At 35.4% G+C, this 25,039-nt stretch overlaps 1 protein-coding gene across 3 annotated transcripts in view; it reads right to left on the bottom strand.

The window, feature by feature from the left end:
- The window catches only part of Ccser1 (coiled-coil serine-rich protein 1), a 1,234,532-nt gene that overhangs the window by 260,367 nt on the left and 949,126 nt on the right, over positions 1 to 25,039 (bottom strand). The window contains exon 11 of one of the 3 annotated variants that reach the window (XM_087658739.1): positions 23,776 to 24,906. Coding sequence (XP_087514865.1) covers positions 24,829 to 24,906 — 78 coding nt within the window. The 3' untranslated portion in view covers positions 23,776 to 24,828. 3 annotated transcript variants of the gene reach the window in all.

Below are 25,039 nucleotides of genomic sequence, written 5' to 3'. Positions count from 1 at the left end.
CAGAGTAGTGCTTGGCATAAAATAAGTATCACATGAGAGCTAGCAATCACTATGCCTACAATGAAAATGTGGGCTTGAACCTGCATTTAGTTAAGCCAAACAGCAATTACTATTTTCTTTGCTTCCTCTCCTAACTCTTTTGGACTTTTATAATACCATTTTAGATTGATGATCTATACTTGTTCCATGAATGTTAAATCCTAAAATTGCCATGTCAGAGAGTTATTTGTCCTAACCAACTGACAGCCATTTCCATACGTGTTTCTGAAATGTCATGATGTATTTTTTCCTAATTGCTTAATAAATTATATATATATATATATATATATATATATACATATATATGTGTGTGTGTGTGTTGTATATGTATGTATACACAAACATAACTGGTATATTTTCTTTATCAAATTGCTTATGGACATCTAGGCTGCTGCCTGGTCATTATGAAGACCAACTGAGTGCATAGCTATGCAAGCATCACTGTGTTAGGACTTGAGATCCCTTCAGTTACGACTAAAGGTCATTGAGGTTTTAGGATTGTGAGAAACCTTCATTCTGATCTTCACAATTGTGGCCCTAGTCCACATAACCACCATAAATTTTAAGGGCTTCTCTTTTCCCATAATCTATAGTGCTGTTGCCATTTATTTTCTAGAAGTTGGGCTTTATACAAGTATAAGATGTAATGCCAAACTAGAATTAAGTTTAAGGAACACTACCCAATTCCTTCTATGAAGCAACAATCAGGCTTATACCTAAACCACACAAAGACCCAAAGAAAAAAGAGAACTTCAGAGCAAATTCCCTTATGAATATCAATGCAAAAATACTCAATAAAATTCTTGCAAACCGAATCCAAGAACACAGCAAAGTAATCATCCATCATAATCAGGTAGGTTTTTATCCCAAGTATGTAGGTATGGGTCAATATAGGGAAATCCATCAATGTAATCCACTGTATAAACAAACTCGAAGGAAAAAAATCTAAATTGATGCAGAGAAAACATTTGACAAAATTCAATGCCCCTTCATAGTAAAAAGTTTTGGAAAGATCGGGAATTCAAAGCCCTTCCCTAAATGTAGTAAAAGCAATATACAGCAAACCAGTAGCCAACATCAAACTAAATGGAGAGGAACTTGAAGCAATCCCACTAAAATCAGGGACTAGACAAGGCTGCCCACTCTCTCCCTACCTATTCTCTATAGTATTTGAAGTCTTAGTCAGAACAATCAGAAAACAAAAGGAGATCAAAAGGATAAAAATTGTAAAGGACTAAGTAAAAATATCACTATTTGCAGATGATAGGACAGTATACATAAGTGATCTCAAAAATTCTACCAGAGAATTCCTAAACCTGATAAACAACTTCAGCAAAGTGACTGGATATAAAATTAACTCAAATAAATCAGTAGCCTTCCTCTACTCAAAGGATAAATAGGCTGAGAAAGAAATTAGGGAAAGAAAATCATTTACAATAGTCACAAATAAGATAAAATACTTCGGTGTGACTCTAGCCAAGGAAGTGAACGATCTGTAGGACAAGAACTTCAAGTATCTGAGGAAATAAATTTAAGAAGATCTCAGGCAGGATTAACATAGTAAAAATGCCCATCTTGCTGAAAATGGCAATCTACAGATTCAATGTAATCCCCATCAAAATTTCCACTCCATTCTTCACAGAGTTAGAAAGAGAAATTTACAAATTCATTTGGAATAGTGAAATCCCAGCATAGTGAAGACCATCCCCAACAATAAAAGAACTGGTTTAATCACCATCCCTGACCTCAAGCTGTATTACAGAGCAATAGTGATAAAAACTATATGATATTGGTACAGAGACAGGCAGGTAGGCAATGGAATAGAATCCAAGACACTTAAATGAACCAACACACCAATGTTTAATTGATCTTTGACAAAAGAACTAAAGCCATGCAGTGGAAAAAGGATAGCACTTTCAACAAATGGTGCTAGTTCAACTGGTGGTCAGCATGTAGAAGAATGCAAATAGATACATTCTTGTGTCCCTGTACAAAGCTCAAGTTCAAGTGGATCCAGGAACTCCAAATAAAACCACATACACTCAAATAATAGAAGAAATAATGGAGAAGAACCTTGAAAACATGGGCACTGGGGAAAATTTCTTGAACAGAACACCAATGGCTTATTTTCTAAGATCAAGAATATACAAATGGGACTTCATAAAATTGCAAAGCTTCTGTAAGGCAAAGGACACTGTCAGTAGGACAAAATGGCAACCAAAAGACTGGGAAAAGATCTTTACCAATACTACATCTGATTGAGGGCTAATATTCAAAATATACAAAGAAAACATGAAGTTAGACTCCAGAGAATTAAATAGCCCTATTAAAAAATGGGGTACAGAGCTAAACAAAGAATTCTCAACTGAGAAACATCAAATGGCTGACAAGCACCTAAAGAAATTTTCAACATCCTTAGTCATCAGAGAAATGCAAATCAAAAGAACCCTGAGATTCCACCTCACACCAGTCAGAATAGTTAAGATCAAAACTCAGGTGACAGCAGATGCTAGCGAGGATGTGCAAAGAGGAACACTTCTCCACTGTTGGTAGGATTACAACCGATGTTGAAATCTGTCTTGAGGTTCCTCAGAAAATAGGACATATGGACCTAAGGATCCAACTATACCACTTCTAGGCATTTACCCAAAAAATGCTCCAACCTATAACAAGGACACACGCTCCACTATGTTCATAGCACCTCTATTTCAATAACCAGAAGCTGGAAGAAACCCAGATGTCCCTCAACAGAGGAATGGATACAGACAATGTGGTACATCTACACAGTTAGTACTACTCAGCTATCAAAAACAATGACTTCATGAAATTTATAGGCCAAAGGATGGAACTAGAAAATATCATCCTGGGTGAGGTAACCCAATCACCAAACACACACATGGTATGTACTCACTGATAAGTGGATATTAGCCCAAAATTTAGATTACCCAAGAGACAATACACAGACTACATGAATGACCAAGTGCATATGCTTCAGTACTTAGAAGGCGGAACAAAAATATTTATAGGAGAAAATGGGGAAATAATATTTAGAGTAGAGACTGAAGGAAAGACCATCCAAAGACTGCCCCACCTGGGGATCCAGCCCATAAACATACAGCTAAAAAACCCAGACAATATGGCTGATGTCAAGAAGTGCATGCTGACAGGAACCTGATATAGCTGTCTCATAAGTGGATCTGCCAGAGCATGACAGATACAGAGATGGATGATGGCAGCCAACCACTGAACTGAGAATGGAGTCCTCACTGGAGCACTTAAAGGTTTGAAGAGGCTGAAGAGGTTTGCAATCCCATAAAAACAACAATACCAACTAAGCAGAGATCCCAGGGACTAAACCATCACCCAAAGTGTATGCATGGACAGACCCATGGCTCCAGCTGCATATGTAGCATAGGATGGCCTTGTTGGGCACAAATCAGAGGAGAAGTCCTTGGTCCTGCCAAGGCTGGTCCCCTCTAGTGTAGGGGAATGTCAGGGTGAAGAGGAAGGGGTGACTTAATAGTTGGGACACACCCTCATAGAAGTGGGGGGGTGAGATAGAGAATTTATGGATGAGAAACCAGGAAAGGAGATAACATTTGAAATGTTAGGTTAAAAAAAGAAGACCAGCAGTCTCAGTTAGCCTGGGTGCTGGAGATTTCTTAGACATTGAGCCACCAACCAGGCTGGATACCCCAGCTGATATATGGCCCCCAATACATGTACACCAGATGACTGCTGGGTTTGAACTCAGTCAGAGAAGATGCATCTAACCCTTAAGAGACTGGAGGAACCAAGGGGTGGGGACAACCTTGTGGATATCGGGCTGGGAGAAGTAGGTATGAGATGTGGAACAGTTTGAAGGTAGACCAGGAGGGGGATAAAGACTGGCCTGTAGAAAAAGATTAAATTTTCTTAAAAAATACAAAAAAGGTAATAAAAACCAAGTTCAATGGCATCCTTGGAAATATCCTACCCCACAACCTTGTGTGAGGACTTTTACATTTCTTACAATCATCCCATTATTTATACTTTATTTTATATTCACTTCCCCGCCTCTCTACCTCGCCCTCTGTGTACCCATCTCTTCTTACTCTGAAGATCCTTTGCTTAATATGATTTATATGAAGTCATATATTATTGAGTCAAGTTTAGAACTTTTTATGGGATTTCTGAGTGTGAATAAGTGTGTCTTTCTTTCTTGGGCTTCTCTTCTCTTGGGTTCCTCCTCCTCCTCCTCTTCCTCCTCCTTCTGTTTTTTTTTTTTTTTTTTTTTTTTGGTTTGTTTCATGCAAGTCTAAATCCTATCTCTAAGGGTTTTTTTGTTTTTTTTTTCTGTTTTATTTTATTTTATTTATTATTATTACATAGAAGCCTCCTTGTTTTCTAATGAAGAAGAAAGGGTTAGATCCAGTTGGAAGGAGGAATGGGGAAGACCTTGGATGAATAGACAGTGACAGAACTATAATCAGTATATATTATGTAAGAAAACAATATACTTGGAATAATTCAATAAAAGCGAGTGGTTTAGAGAGAGAGAAAAGAGGATTAGATGTCTTTTCTTCCCTTGGAATATTCTTGGAAATCATGTAACATATAACATCAGCCATCTTCCAACCTGGTCTTCTTAGCTGTAGAACCTGAACAAGGATAAAATAATTTGGCATGCCATCCTGGCAGAGAGAATCTCATGCCTTCCCCTTATCCTCCCAGTTGCAGAGTTACGGGGATTTTATAACTGCTGAACAGTACACTCAGTCATCTCCAGGGATGAGGGCCCTCTCAAAAAAGTTGAACAATAGCCAGTGTTCATCACTAAAAGCACTCAGATACAAGCATGGGCTCAGCAAGTTGTATTTATCTGCTTATTGACATGGAAAGAAAATAATTGGAAAATAGAGACCATGAATCTGAGAGAGAGTAGGCAGACATGAGATGTGGTTGGTAGGGTAAGGGAGGGGTGGTTGATGTCATTATATCCAATTAAAGAAAAAGAAAAGAAGAGACAAGAGCAAAATAGAAAAGTCAATGCAGATCCTAAGGATGGTTTTACAACTTTTCAATTTCTCTTTTAAAGTTTTCATCTGAAAATACAAATTGTCTTAGAAAATGTCCATTTTCATGTACCATGTCTCTATTCTTTGATTGCCTTATAAATTTGACAGTTGATTTTTTTAAACATCCTTTCAAATAATGTTCAGATTCCTAAATATTTTCTTTTCTAATAGAAAAGGTTGGAGTTATCAACTTTAACACTATGAATGAAAACGGAGGATTACAGTTCAGAATTAAAAATCACTGTAAAAATTCTATTTGTAGTATTTTCTTATTTGATTAACAAATCAAGGAATACATATTGATCTAGAGATAATTGCATTTGCTGTTATTTTAATCATACATACAATTACTACTTAATTCTGCAATACAATGTTACAATAAAATTGAGATATTTAATTATAAAAATTAGAAACATTAATTTTCTTTTATCAATTGAGTCTATCACTAGGATGTTTAAAAGAAAGAATGCTATGTCTGCATGAAATGGTATGTTTGTGAGAACAGTGATCATTTTGGCTGTTTTCCTTCTCTTGTTCCTCATGAGTTGAGATCTCACTAGAATTGGGATAAATTCTGAACTATACTTTATATTCACCAATCTTTCAAATCTTATACATCGAAGAATAGCTCTGTATTTCATATTTTTACTGTTCCATAAATATAAAGGCATGATATTCTGATATACTTATTTTAACATAGCTATAATCAATAGGAAACATATTATACATAAAGATAGTAAACTGAATAGAAAAGTGAAGTTAAAGTCAGGTTTAGGGAAGACTTATGACAAGTTGAAGGTGGAAGTTGTATATATATATATATATATATATATATATATATATATACATATATATATTCTACTATATATTAATTTATACAAAAGTTATAAGAATTATATTTGTATTGCAGCAATACTGTATGTTAACAAGTTTTGCCTTTAGAATATTTCATAGAGATAAACTAGTAATTGTATTATTTACATATTTTTCCTTTTTGCAATATATTGTATACAAAATGGCTCTATTAAATTCTTCAGTTTATCAAAAGTAAAAAAAAATCAATTAAATTTTGGTGAATTTTTAAGCAAGTTAATTATATCCTTAGTTACACACACTAAAAGCTTGCTGCATGAGTACATCAAAGAATTTCTGAATCTCTAAATTTTTTGTTAATTTGTTATGAAAATGAACAATTAATAAAGACAAAATAGTTTGGCCATCATTCTTACTGCTCCTCAGTTACTACATCCACTGAATAATCCACAAATGCTCTACTCAAATAAGATGACCCTACAACTGGCCACAGTTTCCATTCCATTATGCTTTTATATTATAGGTAAATATGCAGGACAATAATGACTAATTTTTGTATCTTCAATCTTCTGTATGTGGACTAGATGATTTTCCAGGTGCAGCAATAAATATGTCCCAAAGGAACAATAAGATAATGACAGTCAATTTGACTAATACAGACCCAATTCAGATAGAGGTGATCATGTGACAGTGAAGAAACTGCTACCTTCTTTTAGATCTGATTTTTCAGAACATATATTATTATTAATTTCTCACTCTCTTATCTATTCGTTCTGCATATGACCTGTTAGTCAGTTAGCAAAACTGATTCATTATTAATGAGCCAAGGAGAAAATTTTAGATGAGCCAGAAATATCAGTTACAGAAGAGTAGTTTATTTAATCTACATTGACCTCCAATTCTTAGTGTTAAAATATTGTGCCAACCAAGAGATGTTATAAGGTATAGGAATCTCAACTGAGAGACTGATAAAAAAGTAATCGTTTATGTAACATTTGTAAATAATATCAATATTTGACAACTTTTCCCCCATCTTACCGTTCCTACCTCTCTCTACGCTCCCTGCTATAGAGATTTCCAACATCTCGGAATGTTATCCTTCACAGTTGAGAAACTTCCATACATAGAACGTGTTCAAGCTTTGTGCAATTACAAACCCGGTTTCAAATGAAGATTTAGAAAAGTAACTATATTTCATTAAAATATTGAAACTTTGACATAGATATTCAGTTACTATTGAGAGTAGGATTTTAAAATTTTTTCCTACAGTAGAATTCTAATAAAAAACACATTCCAGTGGATTTTAAAGCATGCTTTTCATATCTAACTACTTTCTTAGGTATAAAAACACAGGGTGGAGCTCCCTCCCACCCCCCTCTCTCTTTGATTTACTGCACTTCGGCAAACTGTAGGCTTCCAAGAGATAACAGCCAAAGAGACAAGTCCCCATATCAAAACTAGACAAGGCAACTGAATAGGACTGAAAGAATTCCAAGAGAGATTAGGGGTCAGAGACACTCCTTCTCCCACAAAAACTCCAAGCAATCAGTCATCACATATGGTACAGACCCACGCAGGCCCTGTGCTTGCTCCTTCTGTCTCTGGGAGCTCATGTAAGCCCAGTTTCGTTGTCTTGGTGGGCTGTGTTCTCCTGGTGCCTTCCATCCACTCTGATTCCCATAATCTTTTCCCGCTCTTCTGTGAGTTCCCCAAACTCTGAGTTTTGCATCTTCTGAGTAGATAACTCAAGAAAGTAAACAAGCACACCACTAGCTATTAGTGAATAAAATATTTTCTAAAAATCTGCCTATGTGGTACCTTTTACTAACTTACTATCTATTTTTAAAAATTGCTCTTTTGAACATAGGCAGTAAAAGGACCTTTATACAACAGGGTTCGAATAGGCATTGGTCAGAAGGATTTATCAAAAATTTAGATTTTAATCTATATTAATGTATAGGATATATTTCTTAATTGAAAGCAATACAAAATCAATATTCATTAAATAAAATATCTCTAACTTCCATTACTAATTGACATTTATGTGATAAAAAAAGCCTCTAAAAATGGTTCTTAACTTAAAGCAAATATTTTCTTTAATCTGTTGAAATAAATTTTTTAAAGATTTATTTATTCTATATAAGTACACTGTAGCTGTCTTCAGACACACCGGAAAAGGGCATCAGATCTCAATGCAGATAGTTGTGAGCCACTATATGGTTGCTGGGATCTGAACTCAGGACCTCTGGAATATCAATCCGTGCTCGTAACCCCTGAGCCATCTCTCAAGCCTGAATAAAAATTTTAAAAGACTGTAATATTAACAAAATTCTCAGTCACTGATTCTCTAGAACATTTGCTTAGTTTTACATGTTATGCAGATATAACAGAGTAAGAAACTGAGTTCTATTTGTGTATGTACCCCATGCTTTAAACGATACAGAAAATATCAGGGGTAGCATCGTGCAAGAAAAGCCCACTGAAAAACACTGGTAGATTCTCTCCTAGAAGCACATCTTTATGCAATTTTAGTTTCCCAAAATTATGTTCTATATTTTAATATACAGAGTAAAAATGAATATTTTTATGAAAAAAGTGAGATTCATGGGGAAATTCATAACATTTAATATATATTTCTTCCAAATTTGATTTGTCATTGCTGAGAAGAAATAGTTAAAGTTTACCTCTTATCCTCTTTCTACACAAACGGAAAGCAAATCCCAGGTAACATTGGAAATAGTACAGAGACTGCTCAGTGACAAACTAAGTCATCTAAGGCATACACTACATGGTAAACTACATCTAACAAGGATCAACAGTTCAGGTAAAGCCTGAATTGTGTATATGGAAGTAATTAAATTATTGACCTCAATTTCTTTTATTTAACTGTGTTGTAACGACTATTGAACTCTTTATTTATCACTGGTGTTTTCTTTGCTTTATATATTACATTATGTTGTATTGAGTCTTATAGCAATATAGAGATAGATTTCATATATATATGAAATTTCATATATATATATATAAATATATCTCTGAAGAGATATATGTAGATTGAGAAACATACTGATTTTCTCAAAGGATAGTCATAACTGCAAAAGGTGTTTCTTGGACAATTCTTCATTACATGTTTATACAGTGCAAAGAAGGCTTCATTATGTGTTTATGAAGCACATAATGTGTGCTTTCATTTTTAAAAGCTGGACAAAGCACATAACACCTTTTTAGGAATAGTAAATGAATCCAGGATTCCAAAGGAAAAGGGTAAGAAAGAGAATTGACAGAAAAAAAATTGTTCAATTTCACACAGAAACATCTGAGAATTACAAGGGTCTTATTAGAATCAAAGACTCTCTTAAAGAAAAGTTTTTATCGTTTAAAGTAACAATTAAAATACACACACACACACACACACGCACGCACATACTCACGCAAACATGTACACATGCACACACATCAAGAGATTCCCTGATTTGTAAAACAGTTGAATTTATTGCACTATTTGTTATTTAAGAAATGAAATCAATCAAATGAATGTTATGTATGCTGTACATTCATACCTACTTATCTTTAATTCTTAACATGAATATTTTCCCCTAAGTACTCTTTCCTTCATTTTCACAAATGACCTATAATCTGACTTCAGATAGTTTCAGTAATTTAATACTACAAGGAAAGTGTCTTCTGGGTAAAACAGGGAAATTTGCACAGATGAAGCCATAGAAGTTTTTTACATGCCCAAGACCTGTGCAAGCCTGTCCAGATCTTATCACGGAGACTGGGTGAGGACACAGAATTTACATTTAGCCTAGGAACTACTAACAGGGAAAAAGGAGTTGGTTTTCTTTAATAGTGTGTCTGCTGGTAATTATGCCTTACTCCAAGTATGTCCACATACTCAACCATGAGTATATATACAGCACAAGTTAGATTTCATATGTTAAAAAGAAAGAGAACATATATTAGGATGGTGAGGAAGGGAAGATAAAGATCTGAGAGAAGTTGTGGGAAGAATATGAATAAAATAAATTGTGAGAAACTCTCAAATAACCTAATTTTAAAACAAAAAGAAAAATATTTATATTCTTTATTATTTGCCATGTGATTCCCTGTGCTATACAAGGACCATAACCACAAGATGGCTATCTTTAAATGTAAGCACTTGAAACTCTATAAATCTGAGATAACCATACTCATTTTTCTACAATATAATCAGCTTCTAGTATTTTGTTGTAACAATAAAAATCTAAATTAAATAATTTATAAATTCTATAAAGAACACTAAATTTTAATAAAACATTATGTTTTAATGTTAATTTAAATGTATTTAATAAAGAAAAAGTTCGCAGCTTATCTTCTTATGGTGAATATCACCTGATTCAGGACAAAGAAACATATTTTTCTTCATGACTTTCAATAACAGCTGGGAACTAAGATACCTGTTTTTGTTTACATTTCTCAGCTGACTAAATTCTATGCAGTCTGTAAATTTTTCCGTGGTCTCATCTCTTGGTTTAGTTCAAAGACAAAAAGTTTTCACAAAAATCTGGAAGAGTGGCTAAACCATACTGTGACTTTGATAGGAAATTTTTACCATGTCTTGTAGCTGTTGTGGATGCTTGGCAACACTATCTCCATAGGACCCTAGTGGCCATAGGGGCTGGGCAGACACTTCTTACTATTGACTCTGTTCTACATTACTCTTCACCATTCTCACCCTTAGCACTTAGTAACAACAACCTTTTTAGAGGAGTTCTTCCTTGCTCTTCATCTCCTTTCACTAGAAACTTCAACTCTTTTTACAAATTTAGGGTCCTCCTAGACCTTTTATCCCTGTTTTTCCAGATTACTGTTTGCTTATGGCAACTTTCTCACAGAAGTATACTTCCCATTAAAGCTCTAACTACTTATGATCACACCTCTTTTTATTAAGAGGACCCCCTTAGCTCTTTCCTATAGCGTATCTCAGTCTTTTATCCTTAGTATATCTCTAAAACACTCAGCTAACCCCAGACATGAAGAAGTACCCTCTATCAGGAAAACCACAGTCCCAACATTTTTGTAAGTTCAAGGTACTATAAAATAACCAAGGAATAGAGTGCCCATCTAAAAAGGACGAGAACAGATATTAACCCTTCAGAATCAAATAACCTTGATCGTCATCATTCCTCAAACCTAGACAGCAATGTAAAAATAAAAACATTAAAAGCCAACACAATATGACTCTACTATAACTGTACTTCAACAGACCCTGAGAAACGTAATATAGCTGAAGCACAAAAGGACTTCAAAATAGCAATTATTGATGTTCAAAACTTAAAGAAGATATAAATAAATACCTTAAGGAACTCTGTGGTAACTCAAAGTTTTGAATGAAATAAGGAAAACTACTCAAAACATGATAGCATAATTTAACAAAGAAATAGGATAACTAACTGACCATTAATCATGTGTGTTACCTAACAACTGCAGCAGGGCTGTCTCTGACTTGTCTCTTTACTTGCCTGCCTTTGGATTCCTTTTCCTTATCTGTCCTCAGTGGTATAAGATGCTTTTAGTCCTGATGAGACTTGATATGCTGGGGTGGGTTGGTACCCAGGGAGAGGAGCTCCCCTATTCCAAGAAGGAGAGGGAGAAATTTGAGAAGCACATGGAAGGATGGGAGTGTGAAGAGAACTAGACTCAGGATGTAAAATGAACAATATATATATATATATATATATATATATATATATATATATATTACTTAGAAGCACAAAAACAAACAAACAAACAACAATGATGACAAAAAACTATAAATGAAAATTCAGGAAATGAAAGAGTTCAGCCACAGTTTACAAGATCTGAAAGAGAATCTTGGTTATTGAAGACAAGATAGAAGGAACAAATGTTAAATCTAAAATGAAATCCAGGCTCAAAACATACAGAAACTCTGGGACACTATGAAAAGAACAATTCCGGGAATAGTAGAAATAGAGGAAAGGGGGAAAAATCCTGGTGAAAGGCACAGAAAACATTTTTAACAAAATCATAGAAGAAAAATTCCCTAATCTAAAAAGGGAGGTAACTATCAAGTACAAGAAGAATACAAAACATCAAGTTAACGGAACCAAAAAGAGTTTCCTCACATCATCAATAATCAAAACATTGAATATAAATAACAAAGGAAGAATCTGAAAAGAAGCTAAGATTAAAAAAAAAAAACCTAGATAACACAAAGGAACCCAAGAAAAAAACACCTTACTTCTTTTCCTTTTTAAATTTTATTTTTCTTGGAGATTGTATGTATTTACATTTCAAATGTTATCCCCTTTCCCCTCACCCATAGCCATTCCATCCACCCCCTGAGTCTATGAGTAAGCTCCCACTCCCACTGGCCAACTCCAACCTCAACGCCCTGGTATTACCCTACATTGGGGAAATGAACCTTCACATGACCAAGGGTTTTTCCTCCTATTGATGCCAGACAATGCCATCCTCTGCTACATGTGTGACTGGAGTCATGGGCCCCTCTATGTGTACTCATTGGTTGGTGGTTTAGTCCCTGGGAGCTCTGCTGCGGATTGGTTGGTTGGCATTGTTGTTCTCCCTATGATGTTGCAAACTCCTTCAGCTCTTTCAGTCTTTTCTCAAACTCCTCCATTGGGATCCCCTTGTTAAGTCCAATGGTTAGCTGCAAACATTTTTATCTGTATCAATAGGGCTCTGACAAAACCTCTCAGGAGACACCCATATCTGGCTCCTGTCAGCAAGCACTTCTTGGCATCAGCAATAGTGACTGGATTTGGTAGCTGCATAGGGGATGGATCCCCAGTTTGGGTAGTCTCTGGATAACCTTTTCTTCAGTCCCTGCTCCACTCTTTGTCTCTGTATTTCCTCCCATGAATATTTTGTTTTCTCTTCTAAAAATTAATGAAGCATCCACATTTTGGTCTTCCTTCTTCTTGAGCTTCATATGATTGGGGAACTTTTTTGAGTATTCCAAGCTTTTGGGCTAATATCCACTTACCAGTGAGTGCATAGCATGGTGTTCTTTTGTGACTGGGCTACCTCACTCAAGATGATATTTTCCAGTTTCATCCATTTGTCTAAGAATTTCATGTAGTCATAAACATCTTACTTCTTTTTTGCATTATATTTGTCTATTTAAACATTGGTGCCCCTTTGTACACCCCAGCTTCCCAGAAGTGAATGTTTACATTTTTCATATATCATGTAGAATTCTAGAAGACAATAGACATTCATGAATAGCCTTGGATATTTGTATAGACATCTTACTTCTTAATGGAAACTCTGAAAGTCTTCCTACATACAAATGACAAATGGAATAAGTAAGTAATCAGTGAAATGACTTTCACTCAATATATCTTTTTCTATCTTGTCTTCAGTGATTAAGATTCTCTATTAGGTCTTGTACAGAGCTAGAATGCATGACTTCTGTGGGTTTTATTTGTTTTCTGAATTTGTTATAACTCTAAACAAGCACATGAAAGCAGTTTATGATAAAAAATTTATTCATTGAAAAAAAGCTGAAAAAATGTGAGAAGATGGAAAGTTCTGTCACAGTCATGATTTGTAGGATTCATATAGTGAAAATGACCATTCTACTAAAAGCAAGCTACAGATTCAAGCAGACCCCAAATTAATGTTTCCCAGAAATTGAAATGACAGTTTTTCAGTTTTTAGCTATATGCAGAAACACACACACACACATACACACACACACACACACACACACACACACACACACACACACAGAGAGAGAGAGAGAGAGAGAGAGAGAGAGAAACAAAATCTCATACCCCCTCCAAAACACCAGGACAGCTAAAATAATCTAAATTTTGAAAGAAATATGGGAGTTATCCTGCATTTCAAGATGTGCTACAGAGCTATAAGAATGAATAAAAGCATGGTATTGGTTTAAAAGCAGAAACATTCACTAATCACATCAAATTAATGTCCCAGACATAAGTCCCCATGCCTATGGACACCTGACTTTTAACAAGGAACTCAAAAATACACACTTAGAAAAAGGCAGATTCTCAAAAGATGCTGGCCAAATTGTATGGCTACATATAGAAAAATGCAAATGGACCCATATTTATAGATCCATATAAAACTCAAAAAAAAAAACCGATAAAAGACCTTAACATAAGACCAAATACAACAATCCTATAAAATAATATGTACAAAAGAATTCCTGAACTCATTGACTCAGGAAATTTCTTCTTAACAGGATACCATTTGCATAAGCATAAACAAATATTAATAAATTGAACATCAGAAACTGAAATGCTTCTATATGGACATACTCAGTATTGTGGGAAAACAAAAGACTACAGAATGGGAAATGGTCTTTATTAATTAAACCTTTGATAGGAACTAATATCTCAAATATGTAAAGAACCATAAAAATGAAAATCAAGAGAACAAATACCAAAATTCAGAAAACGATTTATTGTATAAAACAGGTAATTCTCAAAAGATGAAATTGTTCAGGTGTTAAAATACAAAATTAGGATATTTACAATAAATGAGAATAGAAAAAGTAATCCCGCATGAGGTATTTGACATATTGATAGGCAACCTGCAATACATAAACCACAAAGGTGAGGGACAGAATAAAGGAAAGGGACAGAGGTGAGGATCGCCCACAAAAGAAGAAATGAAATGGATAGTTATAGAGAGACAGAGAAAAGAGTAAAGCACAGCGAATAAAAGGATGACAAAAAATAAGAAAAATGGAGTGAATCTATAAAAGAACAACTAAAACTAAGTGCCATTTAAAGGGTTCTATAGAGATCTAGAAATGTTAGAAGCTTCTTAAAATATATAGATAAGTGAAAGAAAGTTAAATGGAGTCACCAAACAATGAGGGAGACAATACTCCAGTTAGACATCTTTTAACTCCAACTGCAACACCCAGTGCCATAAATTGGTTACAACCTAATTCATTAGCCAAAGAGGCTCCATAGAAATCCCCTGGCATCTCAGGATATCAGCAAGGTTTGTGATTTTTTTCCTTGGGGGATACTTCCCTCCCAATGTGTCTTACTATATACCTAATCTTGGTAGTTATACTCCACAAACTGATGGTAAGCTCCTACTGCTGACGACAACACCTACATATCTTTCTGTTTATGGAGAAGTTGAGCTGGTGCCCAACTGGTACATTCGCAACTGTTGACCAGTGTTCCTGGACTCTGCAAACTACCAGAATAAAGGAGTAGCTCCCAGCTTAGCTACAATTCTGAGTCTACAACAGAGACATACCTGTATGATAAGATGTTGCTATGGTGACAAAAATAGGTGTCAGAGGAACCAGGCATGGTCTTATTTGATTTAAGGTCATTTCATTAAGAAGAAACCCTTCTCTTCCATTCTGATGCCCAAGAATCTGATATTGAATAGTGCATGGCTAGCATTAAACCAAATACTATTTTTTTGTTAAGCTAAAAGAGCATGCCAATGTAATTTCAAATGTAATTCTGTAATTCCCATAGACTAGTGCCTTGGTCAGCAAGTATCAGTGAAATTTCTGTTGCCATAGATAAGAACTAACGACACAGAGACCAACAACTTGACAATGTACAGAGACGATAAGACCTTGCAACACATGGTCGTAAACGGGATACTTTATCAAACCTGTCTACTCAGAGCTTGAGGAACTCTTAGGAAAAGGAAATGGAAATACTGTAAGAGCCAAGGGACACAGATAACACCAAACAAATAATGTCTTCCAGACACAAGAGAACGGTCACATATTTGAACTGATGGAAACTGGAAACATGCACAGAGCCTTTCTAGATTCATGGAGGATGAGGTCTCAGGACTGGGAGGGGTATGTGTACATGGCTTCCATCCCTAACAAACAAGCTACCTATAAGTGATAACTACTTACAATGGAAAATTATGTTATTTCCAGAAGAGTCTCACTGGATACATAAAAAACACTAAAGGGCAGGACCCAGGTCTAGCATACTTTTAATCTTATATTAATATGTTTGGGCCTTTTTAACATTACTGACTTTTTGCTTGTATAATATGATTTGTAATTTTGTGTCTTGATAGATTCTCTGGGTATGTTTCTTCTATTTTTCTTTAGTATTTATGACTTCTTTGTGATTTTTTTGCATTTATTTTCTAAAAGAATGAGAAATGTTGTGGAATTGCATTAATGAAGAAGTGGGAAGGATGTGGGAGGTACTAGGAATTTTGTATGAATCTTTTTTTTTTTCAATAAAACTTTGTGGAAGACATGGCAAACTATGAACTAACAAAATCTGCCAGAGACTCATTAAAGGGCATTAGTAGTTCCTCTCAATGTAATAGGAATAATAAGAATAAATTGTAACTAAGAGGATAGATAGACAAGATTTAAACCATTGATCAGCACACAATGTAATGCAATGCTGTTTGGTGTTCCTCTGCTTGGAACGTTCTCATCAGTTGCAATTCTATGAAACAGAACAAATTAAGTTAATGAATTACCAATCAATGCCCCTTTAATACTAATATAAATTATATTTGTTAGCACATATCTTCAATTTATTATCTACATCTAACAATCATTTGTACATTACTGGTGATCGTGACAGTCATTTTCAGTGTCATTAAATATAGAAGAAAACATTTTAGATGCTAACAAAGATTTATTAATACTATGGAAAGTAAAATAATTACACAATAACAAATAAACAGAAAAAATATCTTTGCATTCTTAATAAGAAGCTAAGCATAACTGTCAAATTTTCTGAAGCTCTAAGATGATCTTCTGCTTTAGCCTGACTTAGTAAGCTTACTAATCACTTAAAAGAAAAAAGTAAAAATAATACCATGTAATAGTTTTATTCTGTGCTTTGTGATTCAACCCACACTTCTTTTCAACTATGGTTGTTGCTTCAATTTTCTATCATTAAGAATTATTCTGCTTAAGAATAATTTCACAATAGGCAATTCTTTTGATTAATGAAAGTTTAGTTATTGCATTTGACAAAGGAAAATCAGTGCCAACATTTTAATATGCTTGATTAGAAAATTATTATGCTAAATTATGGTAAGTGGGGACTGTTCCATCATGGCAGTACAGAATATAGATTATGAAATCGATAATGAATGCCTGGATCTCTAACACTGCTTATTCCTTTCAATCATCAGTAGCATGTTGGGCTCAAAATTCTCTGCTTTGCCATGACCTTTTAACGTCTGTTGTAAAATTATGTTGATAAACAAACGCCTGAATACAGACCACAAACTATAGAACTACGAAAATACAAAAGGAAATGGATAAACGAGTCGCTCAAATATTGTGGAAATGATCATTTTATTACTGTAGAACTTAATAGAGTGTAATCTAAGGGGCACATGCTCTGTAATAAATTATTGAAAACTCTTCTGTGATCTTATGTTTTATGATATGCAGGGTTTCAATACTGCCCAGCATCTCTCTGCAAGCTTTCCTTACTCTTTGATTTTCAGCAGTGTAAGTGTGATATTCTAGGTGTGTTCTTTTCACTTTCTGTTTGTTCTTTAATCTTCTTGAATCTATAATTTTGTTTGTGCTGTCATTTCAGAATCTGTGGCCATTACCTCTCAAGTGGTTCTTCTGAACTATGTGCTCCCTAGGATGGCACTTACAAGTAAATCAAAATACTTGATTATTTTCCATAGCCCTTTGATTTTCATTCAATACTCCAAGCCTACTCCACCCTTCCCCTTTGTGTTTTAACTTGGTAATTTCTGTAGAGCATCTTCAAATTCATAATTCTTTCCATAACTTGTTATTCTCATAAATCTGACCATCACAAACATTCATCTTGCTTGTTATTGAACAGTAAGTATCTAAAGGCTACTTTTGATTCTATTTTATACCATCATCTGCTGAAAGAATACATCTGATCCTCACAAAACCCTTCCATTAATGCACTAACCATAATTATGACCATTTTAACTCTCCTGCCACATATTTATAGAATCTACATAATAACCTTTATCTGGCTCTGATGATTGTTCTATCACTTCACAGAATATTGTGCTTTAACTTGTCTTCCCCCATCTTTCCAAAAGGTACAGAACTTCTGTGGAAAGTCACATGTCATATTCAGGACAGTAGAGACTTAGGTAACAAATATCAAGTGGGGAAATCCAGTGTGGTGAATAGCGTAGACGTTGAGGGTATAGTTTAATTACTCCAGTTATTTTGACTTTCGTTGACTCAATGTCTTTCTTTCTGTTAGGGATAGTTGACATAAACCTTTTTATTGTAAATTCCTCTTCTGCTGTGGAACATTTATTTGTACTTAGTTCCTTCTATTGTCTGTCTGTACTTTTGTAATCTTTAAACTACAATTCAGGACTACTTGGAATTTAATGCGAGTTAATCTGGAAAATCAGCAGCGGCATCTTTCTTCCTTTGGTGAGGTTTTTGTCTTTAATGGTCCCAAGTGGGACCTGCCCCAAACTCTGTGGAACACTGGATTCCATCATGTATTCTTGTTATTCCCTGAAGTGTAATAAACCCCTTCTTTTCCTACCCCAAGCTTGAATAACTTTTTACACAGAATCTACTGGTTATACTCTGTGTTGCATCTCTATTTCAGGCTTTTGTTCTCTGGGGATGCCAGGAAAACAAAAGATGGATCTGGATGGGTTTTTTCCCTTTTGTGCAGAGGTTGATCCATTCAATGAAGTGAAATGAGAGGTTTCTTTTTAGGAATGTTATTAATAATTTTAACAAAATAATTATGATTTTAATATGTAGAAGCAATCTTCTTTACAAACATTCAGATAATTTTTCAAGACACCCCTTTTGACATGAATATTCAAAAATTTTCTCTGAATGTGAAAATAATTATGCAACACGGTTTCATTCCATTTAACTTTGATGAATATTGTTCACTAGAGGAATATATAAATATGCCTGTTAACTAAGTCAACATAGCATCTCAAAATGGAGTCATGAATCCTCTCAATGTAGATTCATGCCTTTTATACAGTCACCTAAACTCCCAAGGGTTCTCTATTTTTGGATGATTATTTTTCAAGGTAATGTTAAAGAAAATTGTTTAATTTAGTACAGTTTTATAAGGAACAGTCATATGTTTAAAAAAGCCCTCGGTCCTGAGAAGACTCATTTCCCCAATGCAGAGTAATGTCAAGGCATTGAGATTGGAGTGGGTGGGTGGAGTGGGAGTATCCTCATAGAAGTAGGGGGATGGGGCAGGGATATAGGAGAGTGGGGAAAGGGAATAACATTTGAAATGTAAATACCAATCCAGCCCTACAGAGGATCCTAGAAGAAAAACTCCAATAAAAGGAAGATATCTCTACCTAAGAAAAGACAAGATATTAAGAATCCAAGAAAACCACAAGCACATAAAGCTATCTATAATATCAAATATAATGGGAACCAACAGTCATCTGTCTTTAATATCTTTAAATATTACTAGACCCAACTCACCTATAAAAAGACATAAGCTAACAGACTGGATACACAAATAAGATCCAAAATGCTGATGCATAAAAGAAACACACCTCATTAACAAAGACAGAAACTATCTTACAGTAAAAGGATGGAAAAAGGTCTACCAAGGAAATGGTCCCAAGAAACAAGTTGGAGTTGCCATCCTAATACCCAAAAACATAAACTCTCACCAAAAGTTATCAAGCATGATAAGGAAGGACACTTCAGATTCATCAAAGGGAAAATGCACCAAGGGAAAGCATCTTAATGAACTATATAAATAAACTCAAAGAAAAATATCACACGATCATCTCCTTAGATGCAACATTTGACAAAATACAACACCCCTTCATATTAAAAGTATTGGAGAGATCAGGAATTCAAACATAATAAAAGCAAATTATACCAAACCAACAACCAATATCAAATAGAATGGAGAGACACTTGAAGCAATCCCACTGAAATCTGGGACAAGACAAAGACGCCCAATCTTTCCATATCTATTCAATATAGTACTCGAAATGCTAGCTAGAACAATAAGACAACAAAAGAGATCAAGCAAATACAAATTGGCAAAGAAGAATTACAGGTACCACTATATACAGATGATATGACAGTATACAGAGAACTTCTCCAGCTGATAAACAACTTCAGCAAACTGGCCGGATATAAAATTAACAAATAAATCAGTAGCCTTCTTTTATACAAATGTTAAACAGGCTGAGAAAGAAATTAGGAATTATTCCCTTCACAACAGCCACAGATATATAAAGTATCTTGGGGTGACTCTAACCAAACAAGTGAAAGACCTTTATGATTAGAACTTCAAGTCTCTCAAGAAAGAAATTGAAGATCTCAGAAAATGGGGAGAACTCCCATGATCATGCATTGGCAGAATCAACAGTAAAACTGGGCATCCTACCAAGGGCCGTGTACAGATTCAGTACAATCCCCATCAAAATCCCAACATAATTCTTCAAAGACATGGAAAGAACAATTCTCAAATTCCTCTGGAAAGGGAAAAAACACAGAATAGCAAAAACAATTCTTAACAGTAAAAGAATGACTGGGGGAATCACCATCCCTGACCTCAAGCTCTGCTATAGAGCAATAGTGACAAAAACTGTAGGGTATTGACACAGAGACAGACAGGATGATCAATGGAATAGAATTGAAAACCCAGAAATAAAACCACACACTTACGCACACTTGATTTTGATAAAGAAGCCAAAAATATACAATGGGAAAAAGAAAGCATCCTCAATAGAGAGTGCTGGTCTAACTGGCTGTCTGTATGTAGAAAAATGAAATAGACCAATATTTGTCACCATACACAAAGTTCAAGTCTAAGTAGATCAAGGACCTCAACATAAACCAGAAACATTTAATCTAATAGTAGAGAGAGTGGGGAAGAGCCTTGAACTCATTGACACAGGCAGAAATTTTCTAATAGAACTCCAATGGCTTATGCTCTAAGATCAAGAATTGATAAGTGGGACCTCATGAAACTGGAAAGTTTCTGTAAGGCAAAGGACATAGTCAATAAAACAAATCATCATCCTACAGATTGGGAAAAATTATCTTCACTAACTACAAATCGATAGAGGGGTAATATCCAAAATATGTAAAGAACTTGAGAAGTTTACCACCAAAACCCCAAACAACCCATAAAAAATGGGGTATAATCCCAGAATTCATAATAGAGGAATCTTGAATGGCTGAGAAGCACCTAAAGAAATGTTCAATGTCCTAAAGGATCAGAGAAATGCAAATCAAAAGGACCCTGAGATTCCACTTTATACCAGTCAGAATGGCTAAGATCAAAACCTCAGATGACAACACATGTTGGCAAGGATGCGGATAAAGAGGAACATTCCTCCACTGCTGCTGGGATTGCAAACTGGTACAGCCACTCTGGAAATCAATTTGGAGGTTCGTCAGAAAATTGGAAATAGACCTACCTAAAGATCCAGAAACACCACTCTTAGGAAAATACCCCAAAGATGCTCCACTATGCCACTGGGGCACATGTTCCACTATGTTCATTGTGGGTTTATTTGTGATAGCCAGTAGCTGGAAACAACTCACTGTCCCACGACAGAAAAATGAATGCAGAAAATGTGGTTTATTTACACAATGGAATACTACTCAGCTATTAAGAACAAGTACGTCCTGAGCATTGCAGGCAAATGAATGGAAAATATTATCCAGAGCAAAGTAACTCAGACCAAAAGGACATGCTTGATATGATCTCACTAATGAGAGGATATTAGCAAAAAAAAGGAAAAAGAAAAAAAAAAGGACAGAATACCCAAGATACATTTCACAGAACAGAACTCAAAAAGGTCAACAAGCTGAAGGGTCAAAGTGAGGAAGAGGATGCTTTAGTTCCACTTGGGTGAGAGACAAAAGAAACTACAAGGGGGCAGGGAGAGAGGGACAGCTGCAGGAAAGAGGATGGGTGTGGGGAGAGGGGGGAACATGATCTGATACTGGGTTGGCCTAAGGACTGAAGCCCTGAGGGCCAGCAGAAAGAATGGAAACAGGCGACCTCAGGAGGAAGGTGGTCAGGAAGACATTCTAGAATGTACCAGAGACCTGGAAAGTGAGAGACTCTCAGGATTCAAAAGAGAGGACCCTAGGTTAAAAGCCCTACCAAAGGGAGAGGGAACTTAATTGAATTTACCTCTACCAGAAAGACAGGGCATCAATTGAGGGATGGGGTTGCTATGCCACAACCAAAACTCTACCCCATAATTCTTCCTGTCTGAAAGAAATGCAAGGATGCAAATGGAGAAAAGCCTGAGGAAAAGAAAGTCCAACAACAGGCCCAAAGTTGGTTCCAGCTCAAGGGGAGTCCCCAAGACCTGACTACCATGACTGTTCTTCAAAAGACCCAACAAGCAGCAGAAACAGTCAGATGCAGATATGTGCACCCAACCAATGAACAGAAGCTGCTGACCCCGCTGGTTGAATTAGGGAAAAGCTGGAGGAAGCTGAGGAAGAAGGCAACCCTGTAGGAGGACCAGCAGTCTCAATTAACCTGGACCCCTGAGACCTCTCAGACACTGGATCACCAACCAGGCAGCATACACCAGCTGAGATGAGGCCTCCAACACACATACAGCAGAGGACTCCTGGGTCTGGGTTTAGTCAGAGAAGATGCACCTAACCCTCAGAGATTTGAGGCCACAGGGAGTTTAGAGGTCTGATGGGATGGAGGAAGTGGGGATATCCTTGTGGAGATGGGGACAGAGTGGGGAGCAGGGAGGAGGTATGTGATGTAGAACCTTCAGGGTGGGTGGTGAGTGGAATAAAATATGGAGTGTAATATATATATATGTGTGTGTGTGTGTGTACGTATACATATATATATATTAAAATATCCAAGAAAAATAAAATATGGAGTGAAGTGTAATTTATATATATATATTAAAATGTTCAAGAAAAATAAAATTAAATAAAGATTTTAATGTCAAATAAAACAAAACATAAAGAATTTGTCGGCTGTATCTCTAAGTATGAGTTCATTTTTGATATCGACAACAATGTAACATACTGATTAAAATTCATCTGGAAAAGGTCCCACTGGACATTTATAATGGACAAGGAAAGGAAAACTGTGAATGTCAATGACCATCTTCATGTGTATAATTAACTGATCATTACTGTATGATGCTTTCTGTAATCACCACAATTACAAATGCTGAGTAAGACACTGAAGACCTATACTGCTACAGGGCAGAGACCTGAGGACTCACACTTGATTAAGAGGAAATATGAGTCCTCTGTATTGGAGAGCTTCACAGTCTCACTGTTCAAGACCTTATGTTTAGAAGGCAATGTATATTCTAATGATGCTGCTCACTAACACATATTTGTAACTAAACATCCTCTTCTTTGCACTTTCCTTTCTGATTTTAATAAGGTGAATTCTCACTTCACCAGAAGCTAAAATCAAAGTGTATGAATATGTTCATATCACATTTTTATTTTATGAAAGTAGAAAATGATTTTATGAAAATCAAAAGATGCACATTGTAACGTTTATTTCTATCTATGATTTCACAGGACAGAGTGATACCAGTTCTCTAGTGTCCAGGACTGGACCCTATTGGTGCAGTGGCCATCAAGCTTTAGGCTCAACTTATATGAAGAGTAAACATTTGCTCTTTATTAACAAAACAAAACAAAATCTGAAATTTTATGCCTTAGGTTTCAATTATATCAATTAATACTTCAATAATAACTAACTAAAGTAAAATTTTATTTCTAATAAACTTTAGAAAATTAAATAATAGGTCAATAAAAAAGAAAAACAGCAAAAGATTATTATCTGTGGTGACCACTATATTTCTGTAAATTTTAATATTCCTAAGTCATTCATACTAGCAGTTCTTTTTGACTTTAGCTTTATTTATAATAATTCAAACATCCAAAATTAATCCATGAGGAAGGAAATAACACGTGTACAATTTCATTTGTTGTTTTGGCCACTGTATAAAAAGCACCATATACGGTGTTTTTATTACTAACTCATAGATCTTCCTTTTTAAATGTCCTCAAATGATTTTTTCTTAAAATAGTGAAAATAAGCACTGTGCACAGTGAAGTGTCCTTTTTAGTAACCCAAGCATCATATTAAGAAGAATCCACTGGCAGTTATGGTTAGACACAATTCAGTCCATGAATATTTGTTGCTCAAGCAATTGGCAATGGAGGCACATAACCAAGTCAACTGATAGAAGCTGCGTAGCAGGAAAAGGGAATGAATGGAAGGGGAGGTGAGGACAGCTGTTCATCAATCAAAGTTGGCTGGCACAGATGAAGTTGACAGGTACATCTCTCAGTGGCACACTGATGTAGACAAGCTGCCAGAGACTTCAGGGCTGCAATCAGGTTTATGATAACAGCAGATTAAAGCTGTAAAAATCTGGGGTTCCTAGGTAAATTTTTATGCATTAATTTTAATGATCTAAATGTGATGACTTAGAAATAAAGCAAACATTTAGAGATTCACGCTTTAAATTCACTGGAGGGCAGATGTCTTTTTGTAATAATACTAGGTAGGGTCTTTCAAGGTTGGACAAAACATTCAGTTATGTGATATGAAAACTCTGAATAGTGAAGGAAAGAAAGTTAGAATGTGGGGAAGTCATATGATTCACACTCAGAGAAAGTGTTCTCTTTGTTGCCAAATAAACATAGTTGTATTAGATTAAATGCCCTCTGCACCAGACTTGGAGTCATTACTGAAGTCTTAGTGTACTTGGCTATATTGCAATATGGCTTTTCTTAAATGAGCTTGATAATGACGGACAGATAAGGAAGAAGCAAAGGGAACCATCTGCTACAAATACATCATAGGTAATATACAACAGTAGAGATTGCATATTGACCTGTGGGCACTGGTCTCAGTCAGCATGCCATGCTACAGCACAGAAACACAGGCCATGTTTACAACACAGAGCTGAAGGTAAGAGACTCACATAATTGCCTGCGAGAAGGTACAGGAACATTTCCATAAGCTGTGCCCTGGAAATAAAACACATTTTTTGGAGCAAATGATATCAGCATTATTAAAAGCAGAAAGTGGGGGAGAAATAAATTTTAAAATATGAAAAAATGCAACGTAAGTACAAATTAATGAGGCTGATTTTAAGAAGTA

Source organism: Rattus norvegicus, chromosome 4 (genome assembly GCF_021556685.1).
Source record: "Rattus norvegicus strain SHRSP/BbbUtx chromosome 4, alternate assembly SHRSP_T2T, whole genome shotgun sequence".
NCBI lineage: Eukaryota > Metazoa > Chordata > Mammalia > Rodentia > Muridae > Rattus > Rattus norvegicus.
The sequence above is the reverse complement of the archived record's forward strand: the minus strand, read 5'-3'. Positions and strand labels throughout refer to the sequence as shown.